The sequence below is a fragment of the Corvus hawaiiensis genome, chromosome 11 (assembly GCF_020740725.1).
Source record: "Corvus hawaiiensis isolate bCorHaw1 chromosome 11, bCorHaw1.pri.cur, whole genome shotgun sequence".
Lineage (NCBI taxonomy): Eukaryota > Metazoa > Chordata > Aves > Passeriformes > Corvidae > Corvus > Corvus hawaiiensis.
The window spans coordinates 8,251,726-8,271,144 of NC_063223.1; the positions used below are offsets into that span (position 1 = coordinate 8,251,726).

Below are 19,419 nucleotides of genomic sequence, written 5' to 3' on the forward strand. Positions count from 1 at the left end.
ATCCAGCAGGCAGGAATTGTGCAGCAAGATTGATTTATTTATTTATTTTACAAACTCTTTTATAGACTTTTTTCTTCATAGTCTAATTGAACAAAGGATCAGCCACCCCCTGGGTTGACTGGCTAAAATCCTAAACATCCATTGTCAAAATATTTTTCTATTGTACCATTAACATAGTTCTACAAGGTCGCAGGTGTTCATAGTTTATAGAACTTCTGCTAAGCTCTTCGTGACAGAGAAAGGTATCCCACAGGCTTAGAAAGAAGCAAGAAAGTTCTTGCTAGCAGCAATATTGTATCCACATTATATGAGGAAAAAATTCTCTGCCATCAGGGAGGTGATGCACTGGAACAAGTTGCCAGGAGAAGCTGTGGTTGCCCCATCCGTGGAAGTGTCCAAGGCCAGGTTGGACGGGGCTTGGAGCAATCTGGGATAGTGGAAGGTGTCTCTGCCCATGGCAGGGGAGTTGGAATGGGATGGGTTTTAAGGTCCCTTCCAACCCAAACCAGCTGTGATTCTATGATTCATATTAACTTGCTTTTTCACCGTGTGAACTCCCTGGTTTCTTGCTTAGGTTTTTTATTTCATGCTCCAGTTTTGAGAAGATCTCCAACTACAACAACTGCTTTATGATTAAAAGTGAAGTGTGAAAAAAAACTCTAATATATGTGCCTCGGTTTTTATGTATTTGACACTACATACAGGTTTTTCAAAATCATCTCTGCAGTTCAATAATGGATAAAAGAATTAGAATCAGTCAGAGAAGGCTTTGTGTCTCTTGTGCCTTACATATAATCAGAAAGAATGAAATTTTGAACACGTTCCAGGAAAGCAGGTGTGTGTATTGTTGCAGCAAGGGGCGAGAACAGTGTTTGTTCCTAATGGCTGCTTGACTTCAACACTACAGATTGCATAAAGCCTGTTCCCTGAATTGTATTAAAACAAATCGTGTTATGGTATGCAGTCAAGAATTTAGGACACAGTTGATCTGCCTGAGTCTGCTAGCTTTAAAATATATTTTACTGGGGGGGAAAAAAAGGTTTGCATGTTATTTTGGCAAGGAAAACTTGAAATCCTTGTAAGCTTTAAAAGGTAAAGATGCAAAGAAAACTGTCAGTGTATTCGTTTCACTTTTTTTTTTTTTTTTGTAGTTTAGGGAAATGGGAGGGATAGAGAGAAATGTCTTGATAAGAATCTGTTAAAACTGACAAATTTTTGAACGACAGTTTTAGAAATCAAGTCTTGTGATTTATTCATGTATTTTATAAGGAAAGCTGGTCTACTAAAGCATATGAATTTGCATCCCCAGGTTTCTTACTGCTTAATAGAGTATCCTGAGAAGCTTCCATGGTGGTATTGTCAGGTCATAGGGATTGTGACTAATACAGAAGGAAAGGTTTTCTTTGCTTGCTTTTGCAGCCTCTTAAAGTGAAATCATCAGAAGAGGAGAAAAATAGTATTGGCTTGGGCATAATATAAAGAATATTTTGAAGTCTAAAAGTAGCAAAAATGGACCTGTTGGGTATAATGATGGAAGGACCCTGGATCCCTTTGCATGGATTTTTCCATTTTTGTTCAGTATTTGCTATTTATATGCTGTAGGACACCAGGATGACTCTGCAGGTTACAGAAATTGCCTTTCTCTGTTTTTCCCATAGAATGGATGTTGCTTTAGACCTGGCAGAAAGAGCTTTTTCTCTCTTGTCAGTGAACTTCCGTGCTCTTCCACAAAAGGACAAAGTTGTTCCTTTCTTGATTGAGTTTCAAACCATATCTACTCTCAAGTTTGTAAGCAAATGTGAAAATACTCATTTTTCTAAGCCCTTTGTCTATTACAGAGGAAATTTATGTAAAAAATAATGAGAAGTTAGGTTGAAAAAAGAAGCTGTTAAAAGCTGAAAAAGTCAGAAGTAAGATATCCCATGGAGTTTCAAACAAGCACATACAATGAACAGTTTCAATATGAGAACTGTTTCTTTTGGATCCCTGCCTTAATGTGCATATATTTCCATACATTATAGTGGTGCTGCTGGATCTAGTGAGGCTCCGTTTGCTGTATAAGTAATTTATCAGGTTTAACTTATATGTAGGATGTGTGAATACTTGATTACTTTTACTCTGAGAAGGTTTAAGACTGCAATATTGAGAGTGAGCTTTAGCTTAGCTGATTTTATCTACACCGGTGAAGTGTGTAGTAATGGCTATGAAAGCAATTAATAATACTAGTGACAGAATCAAGAGACTGACTAATTTATCATTATAGATTTTAATGAGGCTTATAATCTAGCAATAAATATACAATATATTCAAAAGTATGGAGTTATAAAAAGGATGATTTATTTAACTTTCATTCTAAACTAGTCTGCAACCCAAAGGTTGTAGAAAGTAGGCTTGTAAGAACATAATTCTTTTGGTGTTATGGAGCAGAAGGATGAAAATAACAGAGGAAGAGAGTTTAAATTAAAGGGGGGAAATCAGTTGTTTATCTTCATTCAAAAGGCCTTTAAGCACAACAATAGTTTTGTAGATGTGGGAGGCATCTTGTGCACACCTTCTTTTTCATCTCAATCTGCTCGCTTGGCAGAGCGTGGGAACTGCCGCGGATGCTGCATCCCTGCAGTTCTCAGAAGATGGGGAGCAGTGGAAGTGGTAGCAATACTTGGGAAAAGGTGTCTCAGATTTTAGACCAAGTTGTTGTAAAGAGACCCAAAATGTGAAAAGTTATTTAGCAACTTTAAGATTCAGTGTTCAGTTTGAAAAATAAGCTTTACTATAGTTTTTGTATTATTGTATTTTTCTTGTTATGGTCTTCCTTATTGCTTTTATTCTTCTCCCTTCCTTCCTTGCTGGACTAAGTCTACAGAATGTCTCTGGCCAGGAGTGGTGCTAAAATGTAATAAGCTCCTGACAGGGTCTTGCCTGAGCAGTGTAAGAGAGTGGCAGAAATTTGGAAAATTAATTATAGCCAGTCTTGCCCAAAGGGAAGTTGGAAACTCAGGTGGTAGGGGTAGCATTAAAACAAGAAAGAAGCAGCAGTAATAAAACAGGACAGATGAGACCCCAGAAAGTAGGTTTTCCTACTGTTGGATCAGCTAGATGTAAGTAATAAAACCCAAAACCAATCCAAACTGGACCCTTTTAAGGCTTGTAAGGGGAACCCTGGGTTCTGGAAGGAAGGCTCTGAGCTGCAGAGATGCAGTTTGGGACATTATTTAGAACCCTTACAGGACACTTGAGCATTTGTGGGTTTGCATCAACACTGGTGAGGAGACAAGTAGGAATGGCATGTAGGTGTTCTGGGGTTTGTTGGTATCCTGATAGTTCTTGTGCTATCCAAAATAAGGCATAATTGCTGTCAGAAAACGTCTGTAATGTCTGCCTTGTTTTCTTCAAATGTCATGTTATGAGAGCAAAACTATGAAGCAGGGTGGGGGAAAACCCCTTGCTTATGGAAAGGAAGCACTGAATTTACTTCTGTTTTTAGGAAATCAGTGTTCAGCATAAATGCTTGGGGGATGGAATTGGTCATCCAGTGAGAGTTCCAGCCCATCCTTCATGCAGTCATATTCTAGACAGCCATGAGAGAAATGTGGACTAAAGCCTGACTGGCCAAAGCAAAGCTTGAAGTTGCACATGTCCAAAGAAAGAAGTGATTTGTTTTCCTCAGAGCAGTTTTACCAGGTAAATACATGTTTAGGTTGCCCTCTGCCTCTTTGTGGGGTGGAGAGTTTGGAGCTGGTTGGAGATTCCTGTACCTCATCTGGCTCTTTTGGGATTCAGGGAGGAGGAAGCACTCCAGGAGTTTTGCTCATCAAGCACAACCTAATTATTTTACCTAAAGAAGGGTGACCATCAAAGTTCTTGAAACCGTTGACCCTCTGCCTGGCCACTGTGGGCTGGGGTCCTTCTGTGCGTCCTGGCACCCAGCTGCCTTTGTGGACACAGCTCTTGTGTGTTTTTATACTCAGTGTTTGGGTCAGTAAGGAGACAGGGCTTCTGTAAAACCTTGATTTGGCATGTCTTCAATTTGCTTTGATTGTGTGGCTCCCGTGACAGTGGGTTGCTCTCATCTACTTTGCAATGTGTGCTAAGCTCATTCCAAGAGAGATCAGGGCATGTTCCAGGGACACTTTGCTTCTGGTGCAGTACTTACACTGGAGTCAGGGGCTTGCAGTGAACCCTTCTGTGCTCAGTTGACTTGCACTGGGGTAAAAATACACTAATGTAGTAGTGAAATGAGTTCTGCATTTTTAAGAAGGTGCAGGCAGTAATTCATTTACACAGAGCCCCTGCAAACAGAGAGGCCAGACCACTGAAAGTCGCATGGTGAGACAGAAGTTTGATTGGGAATTCATGTGAGACCTCCTCCCTTTGTCCCAAGCTATAATTCTGTGGTGTGGGAGGTCTTGTCAAAGTAGTTCTGAGTTCTCTCTGGTAGAAAGCCTTTTGTTCATAAACAGGGAGTGTGTGAGACCTGTTCCTGTGCAGTCCTACATCGTGTGTTCTTTACAGCAGTTTATTTTTGATAAGCTACAGCACATTTTAATGTAATTGTTAACATGCCTAATTTGCAGCCACACAGTCATATCAATAATAATGGAAAGTTGTTCACAGGTAATAAATTAGCATAGCATATAACCAGCAGAACTCTGCTTCTCAGTATATTGTTTCACGATCAAGAATTCAGTAGTTAAATATGCACAGCAGTGGGCTGAGAACAAGCTGTTCATTTTTGCTGCAAGCAGTACCAGTGGACCAGAGTAATCATAGCTCCCAAAAGCAGGACTGATTTTATTGATTTTAAATAGGCTTTCATTATAGCACTGAGCTTATTCCAATTGCAAGAAGTATCACTGCTGTTTGTATTCACAGCGCTGACTGAGGGAAGGAGAGGTCTTGTTGGATGCAATGTAGAGGCTGTTTGTCCCTCAGTGTTCTATTCTGCCCTGCTGAAACATCTGAATTTATTATAGAAAATATTTTTTCCTATGTGGTTAAAGTTTTTTAGAAATGTAGAGTCAGCCACAGTTCTGAAATTTTGAATTCTGACTATTCTTTGGAGGAGTAAAGGTCTTGCTTATTTATTGGCATCTGACTTAGGGACCAGCTGTATTTTGGTTCCATTTTTTAAAGGATTCTTTAGAAATCATGGAATCACTTTGCTTCGAAAAGACCTCTAAGATCACCAAGTCCAGCCATTTAACCTAATACTGCCAGGTCCACCACTTAACCATATCCTTAACACCACACCTGCACCTCTCTCTTTCTCTATGGGTTAGTGTAAAAAAGGCAAATGTGAGAGCTGCTCAGTCTGAGATATTAATGTATTCGGGTTATAATTAGTTAAGAACACATGCTGCTACCAGCAATGCGTCATTAATCTGCATGGAGCAGTTTGCAGCTATTTGTTGCTAAATTAGTGACACTTAAAAGCTGTTGTGTTTTTGTATTTTTTGTCACGGTAAAGAAAATTATAAATCTGTGACTAAAAATCCACATATGCACACTTAAGAAGCGGCCTGGTGTGTTGTTTGGTTTTCTTTGGGGTTTTTGTGTTTGTGTTTTAATTTACACAAGGCTGGTCAGTCAATGGCCATACACAGAAGTTGGTTGAAGCCTTAATGCTGTTTAAAATGTGGTACTGTACTTTATGGTGATGTAAAGACATGTTGCTTGTGATAGGTTCTCCTCAAATCCTTTATGTGTAACTGCACAGTCCTGCTTAAACATTTTTCCAGTGTTACTAGAACAGTTTAGAACGGTATTAATAGAAATTAGTTACACCTTTCTGGTTTTAATGGATTTAATACTGACTTTGGGTACCTTTTTTACTTTTTTTTTTTTTCCTTAAACCTACAAGTGAAGGTGAATTACTTCAGATATTCTAGATAATCCCACATTTTTGTTTTGGCATGATCTTTCATAACATAATTTGGGAATTCAGGCAGGAACAAACATAAAAATTTTGTGTGAGCATTTCTAGAAATCAACTCTTTAAATAAGATGGTGACATTAAGTAGTGAATCAACTTGGTAAGTACTGAATGATCAAGCCTAGTTACTGTAAAATGAGATCTGGATGGTTTATTTCATTTTACAGAGTTTGGGCAAATAATTATGGAATTAAATTGCTTCCTGTTGGTTTCCTTCAGGGCATGAAGAACCTTCTATTGTGCTCTGCTGAGCTGCTGCACTGATTAGTTCTTCAGGTCTAATCTTTACGTGGCTGTGCTCACTTTCGTGTCTGTTTGTTTATGGGTTTGATAGTTGTTTTTCTGAAGTTACTGTATTGCCTTGATGGTCCTCTAGTGGATTATAAAAATGTACACATTAATTCCTTTCTCTAACTTCATTTGTTGAAGCCTAGTGGAGATAATTGGTGCTCATGGAACCAATGTGGTGGTTGGGAATGAGGGTGATGATCACTCCCAGAACTGATACCACTCATCACTGATAATCAAAGCTCACATTGTTGGGATGGTTGGAAGCTAAAATTGATTTAATTAAATGCTTACAGCATCTATTAACAATACCATATTAGATTCTTTATCACAGCAGCTACTTTGATTTTTAGAGTTTGCTTCTGCAGGTTGAAAAGTGATTTATAGTTTTAATTCATCTTAATTTGTGTGCTTAGGAAACATTTGATATAAAACTTTTTGTTGCATTTAAATTTCCTTGTTATCTGCCCTGCAGTGGCATGAGTAATAGGGAGCCCAGAACATGAATATATTGAAATGCATTAAATATTTTCAAGGAGAATGCTTTTAAGGTCCAGAGTGATATATGTCAAATGTTACTGAATGGATAAACATATGGAGATATTTTACCCTCAAGAAGCTTGGAAATTAAGCATCTCTTAGTACAGTATCTATTTGAAAAATAATTAACAGTAATAATAGAAATAGTAACTACTACTACTACTATTATTACTGCTGTATTAAAGTACAATACCTGTCTTAAATAGAATATTTGTTTCATATTATTTATTCTGTTCTAAGGTTCAGTTTCTTTTTGTAGCTGCTGAAATTTATTATACAAGCATTTGAAATGATGCTGTGTCAGAGCTTGTCTGCACCAAAAATTGCTGCACCTCTAAACCTGTATTTAATAATCTGTAAAATGTTTTTACAGCCTAGAAAGTCTGTGTGTGTTTGAATGAAAGTATCTGTATCCTCTGTGCCAATTAAACAGTAAATTTGTCAATTTAACAACAAATTCTTATGTTTTCTTGATACTTAGATAAAATATTATGGTTTGAGGTGTGATGTAATCCAAACACCACTGAAATCAAGAGATTTCCACAGACTGCAGGAGAGGGTAACAATGAGCCTTTTCTAGGCACACCTAATGATCTGTTAATATTAGGATGTCAGACTTTGCAGAGCACCCAGCACTATTATGATAAATGTGCAAAGTGACAGTAGTTGGTGATAATAAACATCTGAAAGGCACCTGAGAGGCGTTCATGGCTCAAGAAGTCGCTGTGATCCAGAGCTGCAGAGATCATGAGTGATGGTTTGGTTTGGTTGGTTGTTTCCTCTTCGCCGTTTCCCCCGTGTTTGACTCTGTAAGGATGTCAGGATTGCTTTTGTTTGGAATGTAGGACATGGTGCAATTGCTTTTGTCACTGTCTTGCTGCACTTTCCTGTTACTAAGAGACTGTTACACTCAAATTGCCAAAGATCCAAGTAATGCCTCACAGATGAAATGTTTTCACAGCTTCTGCCCTTGCTCTGCTCTCACCTGCCCTTTGGAAATAGGGATTTCTGCTTTAAGAACCACACCCATACATTTCCTTCCATGCGTTCAGAGCAAAGAATCAAATTTATTTCCCTTGATGAGCACTGTTTTGTTGTGTGTTCAAGACAAAATATGTTTAAAAACCATGCTAGTGTGTCAGCCATGGAGTTGTGCTGGTTGTGTGGTTTGTTGTGCAGGCTGTGTAGCTTTAACAGCATGGTTCTGATCTCTGCAACGACATATTTATCCATCTAATAAGCTGTGTATATTCATCCCTTAACTTCCTTGAGCAATTCTTTTTTAACAAAGTTGCTTTATAGAAGTGATGAATTTACTTTTGTTTCATTTCTCACTAGTAATGAACAACTTCTTGTTGTTTTAAAAGAGTCCAACCTGGAAATGCTTTTTAATCTCATACTAACAAGCTCAATAATTGATAAACTACAGAACTGCAACGTGCTTTTCTTTTACAGAGGCAAAGGAAATTGTTCTGAAGGCACAGATTCTGGCTGGAGGGAGAGGGAAAGGTATTTTCAATAGTGGATTGAAAGGAGGAGTTCATCTAACTAAAGAGTAAGTACTTTAAATTAAAGAAACATAAATAAATTGCTCCTTGTATAATATTTAGGCTATTTACAATAGCTATGGACTGTTTATTTTAATATCTGTCAATAAACTAACATTTTTTCTTTGTTTGTAGCCCTAAGACTGTTGAACAGCTTGCTAAACAGATGATTGGGTACAATCTGTCAACCAAGCAAACTCCAAAGGATGGTGTGACAGTTAAAAAGGTAAGATTTTAGCCTCTTAAAAGTTGAAAACTGTTTTCAGCTGCAATTTTGCATTAATAACCTGGGATGAATGACGTAGATTTTTTTTAAATCCTTCTCCAATTCCGGATTGATTGCATCTAATTGATGAAAAAAAAAAGAAAAGGAAAATGTTACTTCTTTTTTCTGTTTGTGTATGTATTTTGTTCGTCAATTTTGGCATACCCACTGATGAAAAAATAAATTGATTTCTGCCATGTATATTGAAAGGAATCCTTTGTCGTAGGCTCATCTTCCATCAAATGCATACTAAATGGTGATATAAGTTCACATTGCATTAGCTGTACATGCTCATTAACATTCTGCTTACAGAAATAGTAGATACATGATTACCTGTAGTAATAATATTATCTGTATTTCAGTCACCCTCAGGTCTGGGCAAGTCTTAATAAAGCAACAGATGAATCACAGAATGATTTGAGTTGAAAGGGGTCTTTAAAATTCCTTCAGTCCAACCCCCTGCAATGAGCAGGGGCATCTTCAACCAGATCAGGCTGTTCAGAGCCCCATCCAAGCTGGCCTTGAATGTTTCCAGGGATGGGGCATCCACCACCTCTCTGGGCAACCTGTGCCAGTGCCTTACCACCCTCACTGTAAAAAATGTCTTTCTTATTTGTAGTCGAAATCTATCTTCTTTACTTTAGAACCACCTTGACCTATTACAACAGGCTCTACTAAAAAGTTTGTCCCCATCTTTAAGTATTTAAGTTTGTCCCCATCTTTAAGCCCCCTTTAAGTATTGAAAGGTTTGCATGAGAATGATCTCAATTGAAAAAAAAGTGTCTGAACAGGAGATTCTTCCTACTTATTGCAGATACAGACCAAAATATGTTCATGGTAGTGATTGAGGTAGCACATGGGAGTTCATTTTCCAATGATGGTGCTTTCTGTAAGGCACCAATATTCGCTTCAGCATAAATGGGTTGCTCTGTATTGGCCTAAATAAGAGAAGTAAAGATTCAGCAAGATTCTCCTTCAAATTAGTAAAATTCTGTGAGTCAGGAAATCCTGGCAATTGCCTGTCTGCTGTATCTGTTTTTATCTCTTGCTTTGTTTTACTGAGCAAGAATCCTTATACAGGTTAGTAGGCAAGAGCCACCCTGTATCTGATGCCAGGAAATAATTTGGCATGGGCTGAAGGAACTGCAGTTCACATTTAATATCCTGTGAACAGCTTGGTGTATTAGCATAGAAGGGGAAGGAACACCTGTCTGGAAAGATCCTGTCTAATGAGGGCTGGAGGAAGGTGTTCAGGCAGTTCTTCTCCTGGGGAGCATGGAGAGCAGATTACCATCACTCCTCAGAGTCGTTGTTAAAAAGAAATACTATATATTGAAATAGGAGAAACAGTATTAGCATTAAGGCATGTCTGTCGGAGATCCTGATAATACTAAGGATATAAGACAGGATATCCCTTTTCCATATTAAGGCAGTCTGCTTGGGAAAATTAGTATTTTAGCTTTCTTTTATAAGTTCTTTGTTTTTATTCTTTTGCCCTAGTTGGCCTGCCTTGAATACATCCATACACAGATTCTGCTCTTTTGTCAGATTGCAATCCTGTTCATCATTGACAGATTCAGTTCTGAAAAAGAAGCTTCTAACTTTCTTTGCAATTGATAGAAATGGAAGAAGGGCGTGGGTGTTGGGGGTTTTTCACGTGGATTATTCAAAGGATTTATATTAGGATGACTTTTGTGCCATGTACAGTGTAGATATAGAATATTTAACTTGTGGTTCCTTTCTTCCCCCTCCACCTTGTTTGTATGAATGAACAGTAGGCAGGACTAAGCAGCAGGGGCATAGGTGAAGTTTAAGGTGAAGTTTGCACTACTGAACTTCAGATATTTATTTTGGTGGTACAGGATTATGTACAGCCTTGAGAGTCTGGGTATTCTTCCTTTGCTATAGGGCTCCAGGGAAACCCTTCAGGAGATGGTTTGCAAGTATTTTAATGTTGATCCATGATAAACCAATGTGATGCTTTTCGCTGGTTGAAGCTGATCATCTGCTGTCATAGACTTTCATTCTGATTATAGAGTTGGCTTTTAAAAGTATGTTGGCTTTGAACTAGTATGTTTTATAGTTTTGGAATTGAGATTTTGATTCTTACTAATTAATGGTAAGAGCATACACCCTGCTTTAATTCATTTTGTAGCAGTTTGCACAATGTTATGCTTATTAGATAGTGAAGAAAGCATATTTAAAATTATGCACTAGGTCATCAAAAAACTATTTCCCAGCAAAATTATGTCTTTTTTAAAAGCATTTCTTGTTTACAAAGTTAGCTCATGTTGGGATCTTTAAGGTAGTTAGAGGAGCTGAAGCACTTGGGTTTGTAGAGTCAGGATTACAAAATCAAATACTGACATTTTAATCAAGGGGCAAACTACAGTAATATTGTTAAACATATAAATTTAGCTATGTCTGAGATACCATTTAATGCAGCAGGAACTTAGTGTACTGAAAATGCCAGGCAGGCTCTTTGGGCTTGCTAAGGGCAGTGGGAAAGATGAGAACAAATCGCTGGCATTTTTGTTCTATTTCAAGGCATGTGCTTTCTCTCTGCATGTATGGAAGAGTTTGTGTGTCTACATGTACTTAAGGAAAATTGCATCTCAGGAAGAAAAGAAAAGGCATGTTTTTAGGGTTTGTGCTTTTTAAACTTTTCAGTGTTCTAGAAAGTTTGAGTAGTTTAAAATACTCCTATGTTTTAAAAAATTTAAGTAATAAGCATTTTTCAGAAGAAAAATAGTTATTATGTCGCTTTCTGTGAGGCAATCAATGAGCTAGTGTCAAGTCAGGGAGTGGAAGTCATGTACCTTTTAGATATATTTGTAAGGAAGGTGTAAAAGGTAGAGGTTTTCTACAATTAGTATAATTATGAAACAGAAAATGGTGGTTTCAGCTTTCTTTCTCAGCTTGTGCACCTGCTACAGAATTTAAAGTGTGTTTGTGCTTCTTCAGATTGATGTTTCTCAAATAAATAGCAATCTCCAATTCCCTCATAACTTGGAACCTGTTTTGTGAGTTTACATAAAATCCTCTTATGGCAGTTTGGAATTTGGAGAGCCTGGCTATCTGTGATGACAGTCTTCTCTTATCATGACAACCTGAGAATTCGCTACCTGTGTTTTCTCTCCAAGCAATAACAGAATGAACATTTTGCATATTTGATTCTGTTTAAAAAAAGCTGTTACAGTTACCCTCATGAAATTAGATGTGTGACTTAAACTTTTAGGTAGCAATTTGTTGCAAAGAAGGAAAGCTTGAAGTTGTCAGGAAGTTTTAATGAAAACTGATTTTTCCCCAGGACATTTTAAATATAGATATGATATGGTAAACAGATAATGATGTGTCATATTCTTTATCAAAAGCAAAACAGACAAAATGTGAGAAGAGTCAACAGTCTCTAGATTCAATTTCACTATTCTTAACTGTTCATCAATGTGTTTGCATTAGTTCTGTCACGTGAGTGATAGGTAGACTTAAACAAATAATGTTTAAAGACCTTGAACACCAACTTCCCTGGCTTTGCTCTGCTTCAAACAGGGAGGATGGTGAGGACAAGTTACTTTGTTGGGAGAAATTAGAGATATTTCAAAGTCTGACAATTTTTGTTCTAAGGTTGCCTATTGCAAAGTAGACTCTCAGTAGTTTTGTGAATTAAGACAGAGAAGTATCTGATGATGTTGACGTTGTTAATTAGCAACAGTGAGGACAATCACTCCAGTTGGAATTTGCAGTTGAAGGTACCTGATTTAATAATGTTAGTTCCACCTGCTGTGCCTGCAAATGTATTCCTCAAAACTTGTTGAATGTATTCCCCTCCTAAGTCTGGCCCTCACCCTAAGCTCCCACAAACTGTCTGAACAGTTCTGACAAGATCCAGCAGGATCAGTTGGTTGTATATGACCTGTGTCTAAAGTAACTGACTCACATTTTTCAGATACATTGATGCAGGATATGTAAGAAGGTGAAAACTTGGATGCAGGTAAAAATAGTAGCAAATCAAGGATGCTTTCCCTACCCTTGCTCGTTAATTTGACAAATCTTGGCACGTAGCCAAGCTATGTCTCTGAAGTTGTCTTTTAGCATCCCTCTGTAGTAAACTAAAATAGGCAGATGCTTTTAAGTAGTGCAGTAGTTTTTTGCATTCTTGGTTCTCTCCTTCACCCTGGCTTTCTTTACTTTCCTTTTTGAACAGTCGCTTATTTGAACTATTCCTTTACATCCTCTTATGTTGTATGAATAAAGCAAGGTAAAAGTAGAAGGAAACAAAATTACTATAAAGCAAATTTCTTCCAAGTCAAAATGACCATAAATAAATTTCATCTTTCCTTCAATTCTGAGCACTGAGGGCTTTATTTGATTCCTTGTTTCTTACACTTTTTTCTCCTCTTCTCTAATACATACTGCCTGGCAGAAAGTCCCTACATTCTTTTTTATGTACTCTGGAATAGAATGTCAAAAAAGCGACTTGGGTGAAAGTATAGTGCATCTTTCTTGTTTATAGTCCTTGAACTATGAAAACCCCAGAAATACTCATTTGATGGAGCACCTTGTGCTGGGTTGGCAGAGTTTTAAGGCTGCAGGTATAAAAATGCCTCTTGGATCTGCTGACTGAGAGAATTCATTTCTCCTTGTGGTACATTCAGCAATGATCTTTGTCTGCAATCATTGTTCAAAACTGTCACTTCATAAACAGACCGTGTTGGAAAGATGTTGCTACTTAATCCTTTTTAATTATATTCATATTTGGGAAGTGATTTTCCTGATTTCTACCACTTCCATTGAAAGTTGGGAAGTAGTAGCTCTCTTAAGGAAGAATGTAGTGCTAATTAAATTGTAGAGGTGGCTGCTTCACTTTCAGATTGAAAAGCAAAACTGTCGTGCAGAGCAGAACTACAGTCTTTGCACCTTAGATTATGGCATCTGTTATGATCACAGGAAACAATTGTTAATGATCATATGCAGATTTTTTCCTAAAATTAAGAATATTTGGGGAAATTTAGTATTCATATATCAGAACAGTTTTGTGAGTCCTTTGCAAGTGTAGAACTACTCAGTCTCTGAAATTGCTTCAATAGCTGTTGTTAAATTACTGCAAAAACAGTTCAGGTGAAGAGGAAGGTACAGTTATTGTAATGCTAAATTGGAAAGGACTTTGTGTTGTTTTTGGGAGGAGGGAAAAAAATCGTAGCAAGGACTTGGTATGGGCCAATTTCTGTCCCTTTTAATGTGGTACTCATAGATTCCAAATGTGGGATTTGAATCTCCTTTCTGTTTTGTGCTGTGGTGTCTGTCAGATACTGGTACCAAATGGCTCTGTAGCTTAGAGTAATAACTAGAAAGTAGTACCTCTGTGGAAAAATAGATATCTATGTTTCTAGATTGTGCCAGCATCTGAAGGACACACACCTGTTTGACTCTCTAAACTGAAAGTAAAATGCTGGATGGCAGAATTATCAGTAAACCCATTTTCTTAGGAAATACTTGGGCGGGGCAGGAATTTAGTGCAGAGATTACAAGGGCTGGGTGGCCTTTGGTCAGAATAAGGGAGGGAATTTAAGCCTGAGGTTTACTGGTGAGGAACAGCACTGCTGGTGAGATGCATCTGAAAGCCAACGTGCCCGTCCTTGTATCTGTGTGATCTGCAAACCGCGTCCTTTGTGACTCACGTCTTTCTGGGGGCACATTAAAGTGCTTGTTGGGATGAAAAGGTAATACGGATGCAGCAGCAGCTGTTGGAAAATCCCCAACGATGAGGTGGTCCAGGTTTACATTGCTGGCTGCGTGCCCCAGTGAGAAGAGCAGCATTAGAGGAGTCTCTTGCTTAGAGAGAGAAGATTTCTTGGGAAAAACATCACGGGATTGTAGGACTGTAGTAAAAGCAGTGAAACAAATGTTTCTTTGCAGGATAGCAAGTATCAAACTGCTGCATTTAAGGCAAAGTAGAAGGACCAGTCAGAACCACTGATGTTTTCTTTTCTTCCCTCTATTCATTTTTAGGTGATGGTTGCAGAAGCACTGGATATTTCCAGGGAAACATACTTTGCAATTCTGATGGACAGAGCCTGCAATGGACCTGTCATGGTTGGCAGTCCTCAGGGTGGTGTGGACATAGAAGAAGTTGCAGTAACTAGCCCAGAACTTATCTTTAAGGTATTGAAATAGTGGTTTACAATGAAAATTTTCCTTGTCAGTTGTTCAAAAGAATATTTTTTCCCCCCTTTCTTCTCCCTTTTTTCTTTCTTCCATGTAGAAAGGAGACAGGAAGAACCATAAAAATAGTGTTTCATCAAATACAGGGTCAGACCTGTCATCTAGTAAATGAAGCATATTTAACATCTGATTTTATTAGAATTTTTCACTTAGAAAAAGATCTTAAATCTAGCTGTTATGTGATATGTTAAACTTCGTATCTGAAATGTTTTATGAGTGAGTTTCACTTTCAGGAAGGTACACAGTTTTTTCACAAGTGGGTTGGTGCCAATATACTTATTGTTTCTGTGTCCGTTTTTCTCTAATTTACACAGTTGTTAATTATTTTTTTGTACCTGCAAGACTTTTCCATCTGAAATACAACTGTTGTAATTACTTTCTTAACGATGACTACACTGAAGTATTTTTTATGTTACTGTGGCAAGATAATGAGTAGACAAGCTATTCAGCTGAGAAAATAATTGATACAATCAAGTATAATTATTCAAAAAGTTGTAAAAATATTTAACGTGCATTTTAAAATTATATAAACTTCACAGTGTTACTGGGCAGTGACACTCATTGCCTTGAAAATATTCCAAAATATGTCATAAAAATTAACTAGACTAAATATTCGTCAATGCCATCTGTACAGTAATTAAAAGTGAAAACTGGTGTCACATTGTCTTGTCAGCGTGCAGCTCTGAAGAATTATATATTTTTTGGAAGGACTGTTTCACAGTCAGTGTGGTAATTATAACATCCCCTATAGGCAGCTGCTATAGCCTCAGTCTGGGGGAGCCTTGGCAAACAGCCAGGCTTTAATTACTAATTTGCACATGTATACTAAATGTTTTCCTTTTGAAGTTATAAACCTCCATTCAGATTGAATATTCAGTTATATTTATGCATGTTACTGTTGCAGGAGGAAATAGATATTTTTGAAGGCATAAAGGATCATCAGGCGTTGCAGATGGCAAAAAATTTGGGATTCCAAGGACCTTTGCAGCAGCAGGTAACTTGGCTCTACTCCCTTGATTTAGGCTGAAGACTTTTTAGCCCAGCTCTATGTTCAATATTTTCCAGCAGGCAGGAAAGGCCAACTGTCATTACATCAGAATGACTTTGACATTCTAAATACTAAATTGCACCTATGTAATTGTCATTGGGCTTTAGCCTAATTGTTTTAAAGTGACAGTCCCTAGTCTTTGAAGCAGTCGATGGCAACATGCTGTTCCACCATGTGGGATTCCTTTGCTTTCATTGGAATTCCATTGGAGCTCTGTGAATGGTATGGGTAGAGCTGGTTTTGAAAATTGGCTTTTAATACAGGCAGAAATAAAAGTGTGTCTGGATTTGTGATTGAAACCCTTTAAAAATTTTTAATCTTTAACTCAAAAACAAAGGGCTGCCAGCTTGTTGTCTTTTCAGTATTTCTTTCTACACACATATATATATTTTGAATATATGTATTTGCTTTTATGAATCATTTTGCAGAGAAGAGAGGAGAGCTCATTTAAGCTACTTTGGCCTGTTTTTTTTCTGTAGTATCAAACTGTCATTTTTGTAGAACTCCTTTATTTTTTATTCAGCAGTTTTAATTATTTTCTATCCTAACATACAATTAACAAATGCATAATGATTAAGTTGATTAACACACATTTGAAGATTTAGCTGTATAGCTAATGAGGAGGAATGATTATGTATAACCTTTCAACCCTTGAAGAGTTCTGGCACTTGAAAATTAACAGCAATATATGTATGGACTTTTAAACAACACATTTAAATAATGCTGCAGGAATGCATTTCTTTTCTCGTGCTGTCAACTAAAAGGAATTTACTGAAGCATGAGGACATAGTTTTTATCCGGACAAATCCTGCTATTTACTTATATGTTCTCTAGTTCTAGGATGGGATTTTCTGCTTTGCCTTGAAGACGCTCAGTACTTGTAGACCTTGAAGAGAAATGTTGACATTAAGCTGCCTGATTCAGACAGGTGCTGAAAGATGGAGCAGCCCTTAATAAAAATGAAGTGATTCTGGTGTTCTGGTGCAGTTGCAGCGGAGGACTGTGGCAACAGCAGCTTTTCAGGTGGCCCAGAGTCAATGCTGGGTTCATGGTGGGGCTCCCTCCCCAGTATCACTGCTGAGAGCCTCACCCCTGTGCTCTTGGGGTTGTTTGTCAACCTGAGTGTTTGTGCCAAGGAAGCTGCTGCACATTTACAACTGATAATTCTTTTAAGTCAAACCCACTGAGAATGCTTCAATTGATAGCTCTTGGGCAGGGAAGGCTTCCTAAGCAATCTGTGTGCTGCTTCCCAGCTATAGCTCTTTAAGGAATCTTATCACAGAATCACAGAGCAGTTTAGGTTGGAAGGGATCTTAAAGACCATCCAATTTCAACTACCCTGCCATGGGCAGGGGCTCCTTCCACTAGATCAGGTCACTCAAAGCCTCATCCAGCCTAGCCTTGAACACTTCCAGGGATGGGGACTCCACTGCCTCTCTGGGCAAAACTGGGATTGGGGTTGAGTCTTTCCAGTTGTGATGTTTTCTTTTGCATGACTAACCTTTAAGCATAACTAACCTAAGCATATCATGACTTATGCTTTCTTTTGTCTAATTCATTTTACTTATCAGGAGAGGTCCCAAATATTTTTGGGTTGTGTACTTCAGTTAGCTGATCAGTAATGAGAGGAAAAAAATTGAGTGGTTCTTTATTAGTGCACTTCATCTGCAAACTTATTTCAGCTATTAGGTTCACAGTGTGTAATGAACCAAAGGGATTTTTTTTACACGTGTTCATGTTGCTGTTTTTAAGTAATTCTATTAGTGGAAGAATGTTAAAAGATTAAAAGACTTGGAAATTAGTAGTCAGTGGTGATACTTTTGGCCACGGAATGGGGCATGGAGATAGAGGATGAGGAGTAATGGGGAACAAGCAAGAGTATCTTGTAATGAGTAAATAAGCATGCTTCGGGCATCAGTTCTTCAAGAAAACATTTCATACTGATGTAGGAAGGAGAAATAGATATTTTTCCTAAAGTCACCAGAGTGCACAAACTACTTTGTGGTTTCTGCCTTTAGACTGATGAACGTGAAGGCAGCTCAGATCTCGGCGTACCGGGGAATACTTCATTGTGTTGGTGCCTAACAGTCACTTCCCAAATCAAACTTGTCATAGTAGTTGCACTGTCTATTTTGTAGAAAATCTCCAGTTTATGCAGTATTTAAATGCACATTTACTAAATGTTACAAAGTACCATAATGCTGCATTATAGCAATGTAAGAGACTACATGAGTATGGTTAAGAAAACAGAAATAAAAGCAGTAATTATCTAGGACCGGTGTGCAATGTAATATATTAAAAATAATCGATAATGGTTTACCTTTGCCTTGAAAACATGAACTTCTATTTTTCTGTGTGGTAACTGTAAATCATTTGATCACATTTAGGCAGCAGATCAAATTAAGAAGCTGTATAATCTTTTCTTGAAAATTGATGCCACTCAGGTTGAAGTCAATCCCTTTGGTGAAACTCCAGAAGGGCAAGGTAAGAAATTGAAGGAAACGAATGCATTATAATTCTTTATTTATGCAAGCTATAAATTAAATTGCATAGAAGCATGTAGCAGCAGCTTTGTATTAATTTCATTTTGTAATGTAATTTAAGTGACGTTCGTAAATATTCCCATGGCAGATTTTATCTTTCAATACCTTTTGTTGTTTCATCCAAATACGGGAAGTATTGGCTTCTACATGTTCTGCTTGGTGAGAGACAGCAACATTTTCTGCTCTTCTGCTCTGTATAAAGTTGGGGTTTTCTTGATTTTTTTTGATGGGGTTTTTTGGGTTTGGTTTTGTATGTGTGTTAACGCTGCTAGAATTACTGAGATTGTGTGGAAAGAAACTTGTTCTTTTATGTTTGCATTCAGATGGGTAATTTAAATTTTAAGGTGCATGACTCTGCAGCCTGCTAGAGCACAGGACAAATTTCAGTTGGAACACTTGGCTACATCCTTTGGGAAGAAGAAGAGCCATTGATCTACCTGCGCCATGACTACAGGGCTGAGGAGGTGTAGGGTAAAAATAAGGAGCTGAATCAGCTTTCACCTCATTATAATATTTGGTTTTCCGACTGAAACCTTTCCTTCTATTTGTCATTTTTGTCCAAGTAACTCTGACAAAGGTGAAGAGGGGAGGATCTAAAGATGCCTGTGGGATATTGAAATAGAGTAGGGCTGGTCCATGGGGATCACAGTTACCTCCTTATTGTTTCATTTCACTGAAGTGCTGAAGGCTTATTGGTGGGTACCAAGAGGGGAAATTGGGTGTGCAAGTAGAGGCAAGTGAGGGAGAGGACAGTAAGTAACAAATGTGGTCCTTAAAGACTGGAAAGAACCGTGGTGGTACCCGCTTTGCATCCTTGCTGATGTACTGTGAGGTGGCACTGTGGAAATAAAGATTTGGATAAGTTACCAAGTTAGCTCTTCTGGAATGGCTGTGCATATTTAGTGAGAAGGGCTTAATTTGAGGGATGGTAGGAGTTTTTATGCTGTTTTCTCTGAGGTTTTTCCCCATGTGTTTTGCATCCAGGAAGCTGAGGAGCAGAAACAGAGTGGGTTTCAAGCTGTGAAAGCCATCTT

General features: G+C 37.9%; 1 protein-coding gene across 2 annotated transcripts in view; it reads left to right on the forward strand.

Moving 5' to 3' along the window:
• Positions 1–19,419, forward strand: part of SUCLG2 (succinate-CoA ligase GDP-forming subunit beta) — a 114,076-nt gene that overhangs the window by 42,455 nt on the left and 52,202 nt on the right. For both annotated transcript variants that reach the window (XM_048315765.1, XM_048315766.1), the window contains 5 exons: positions 8,216–8,315; positions 8,443–8,533; positions 14,582–14,734; positions 15,699–15,788; positions 18,230–18,326. In XM_048315765.1, the coding sequence (XP_048171722.1) occupies positions 8,216–8,315; positions 8,443–8,533; positions 14,582–14,734; positions 15,699–15,788; positions 18,230–18,326 (531 nt within the window). The remainder of the gene's footprint in view (positions 1–8,215; positions 8,316–8,442; positions 8,534–14,581; positions 14,735–15,698; positions 15,789–18,229; positions 18,327–19,419) is intronic.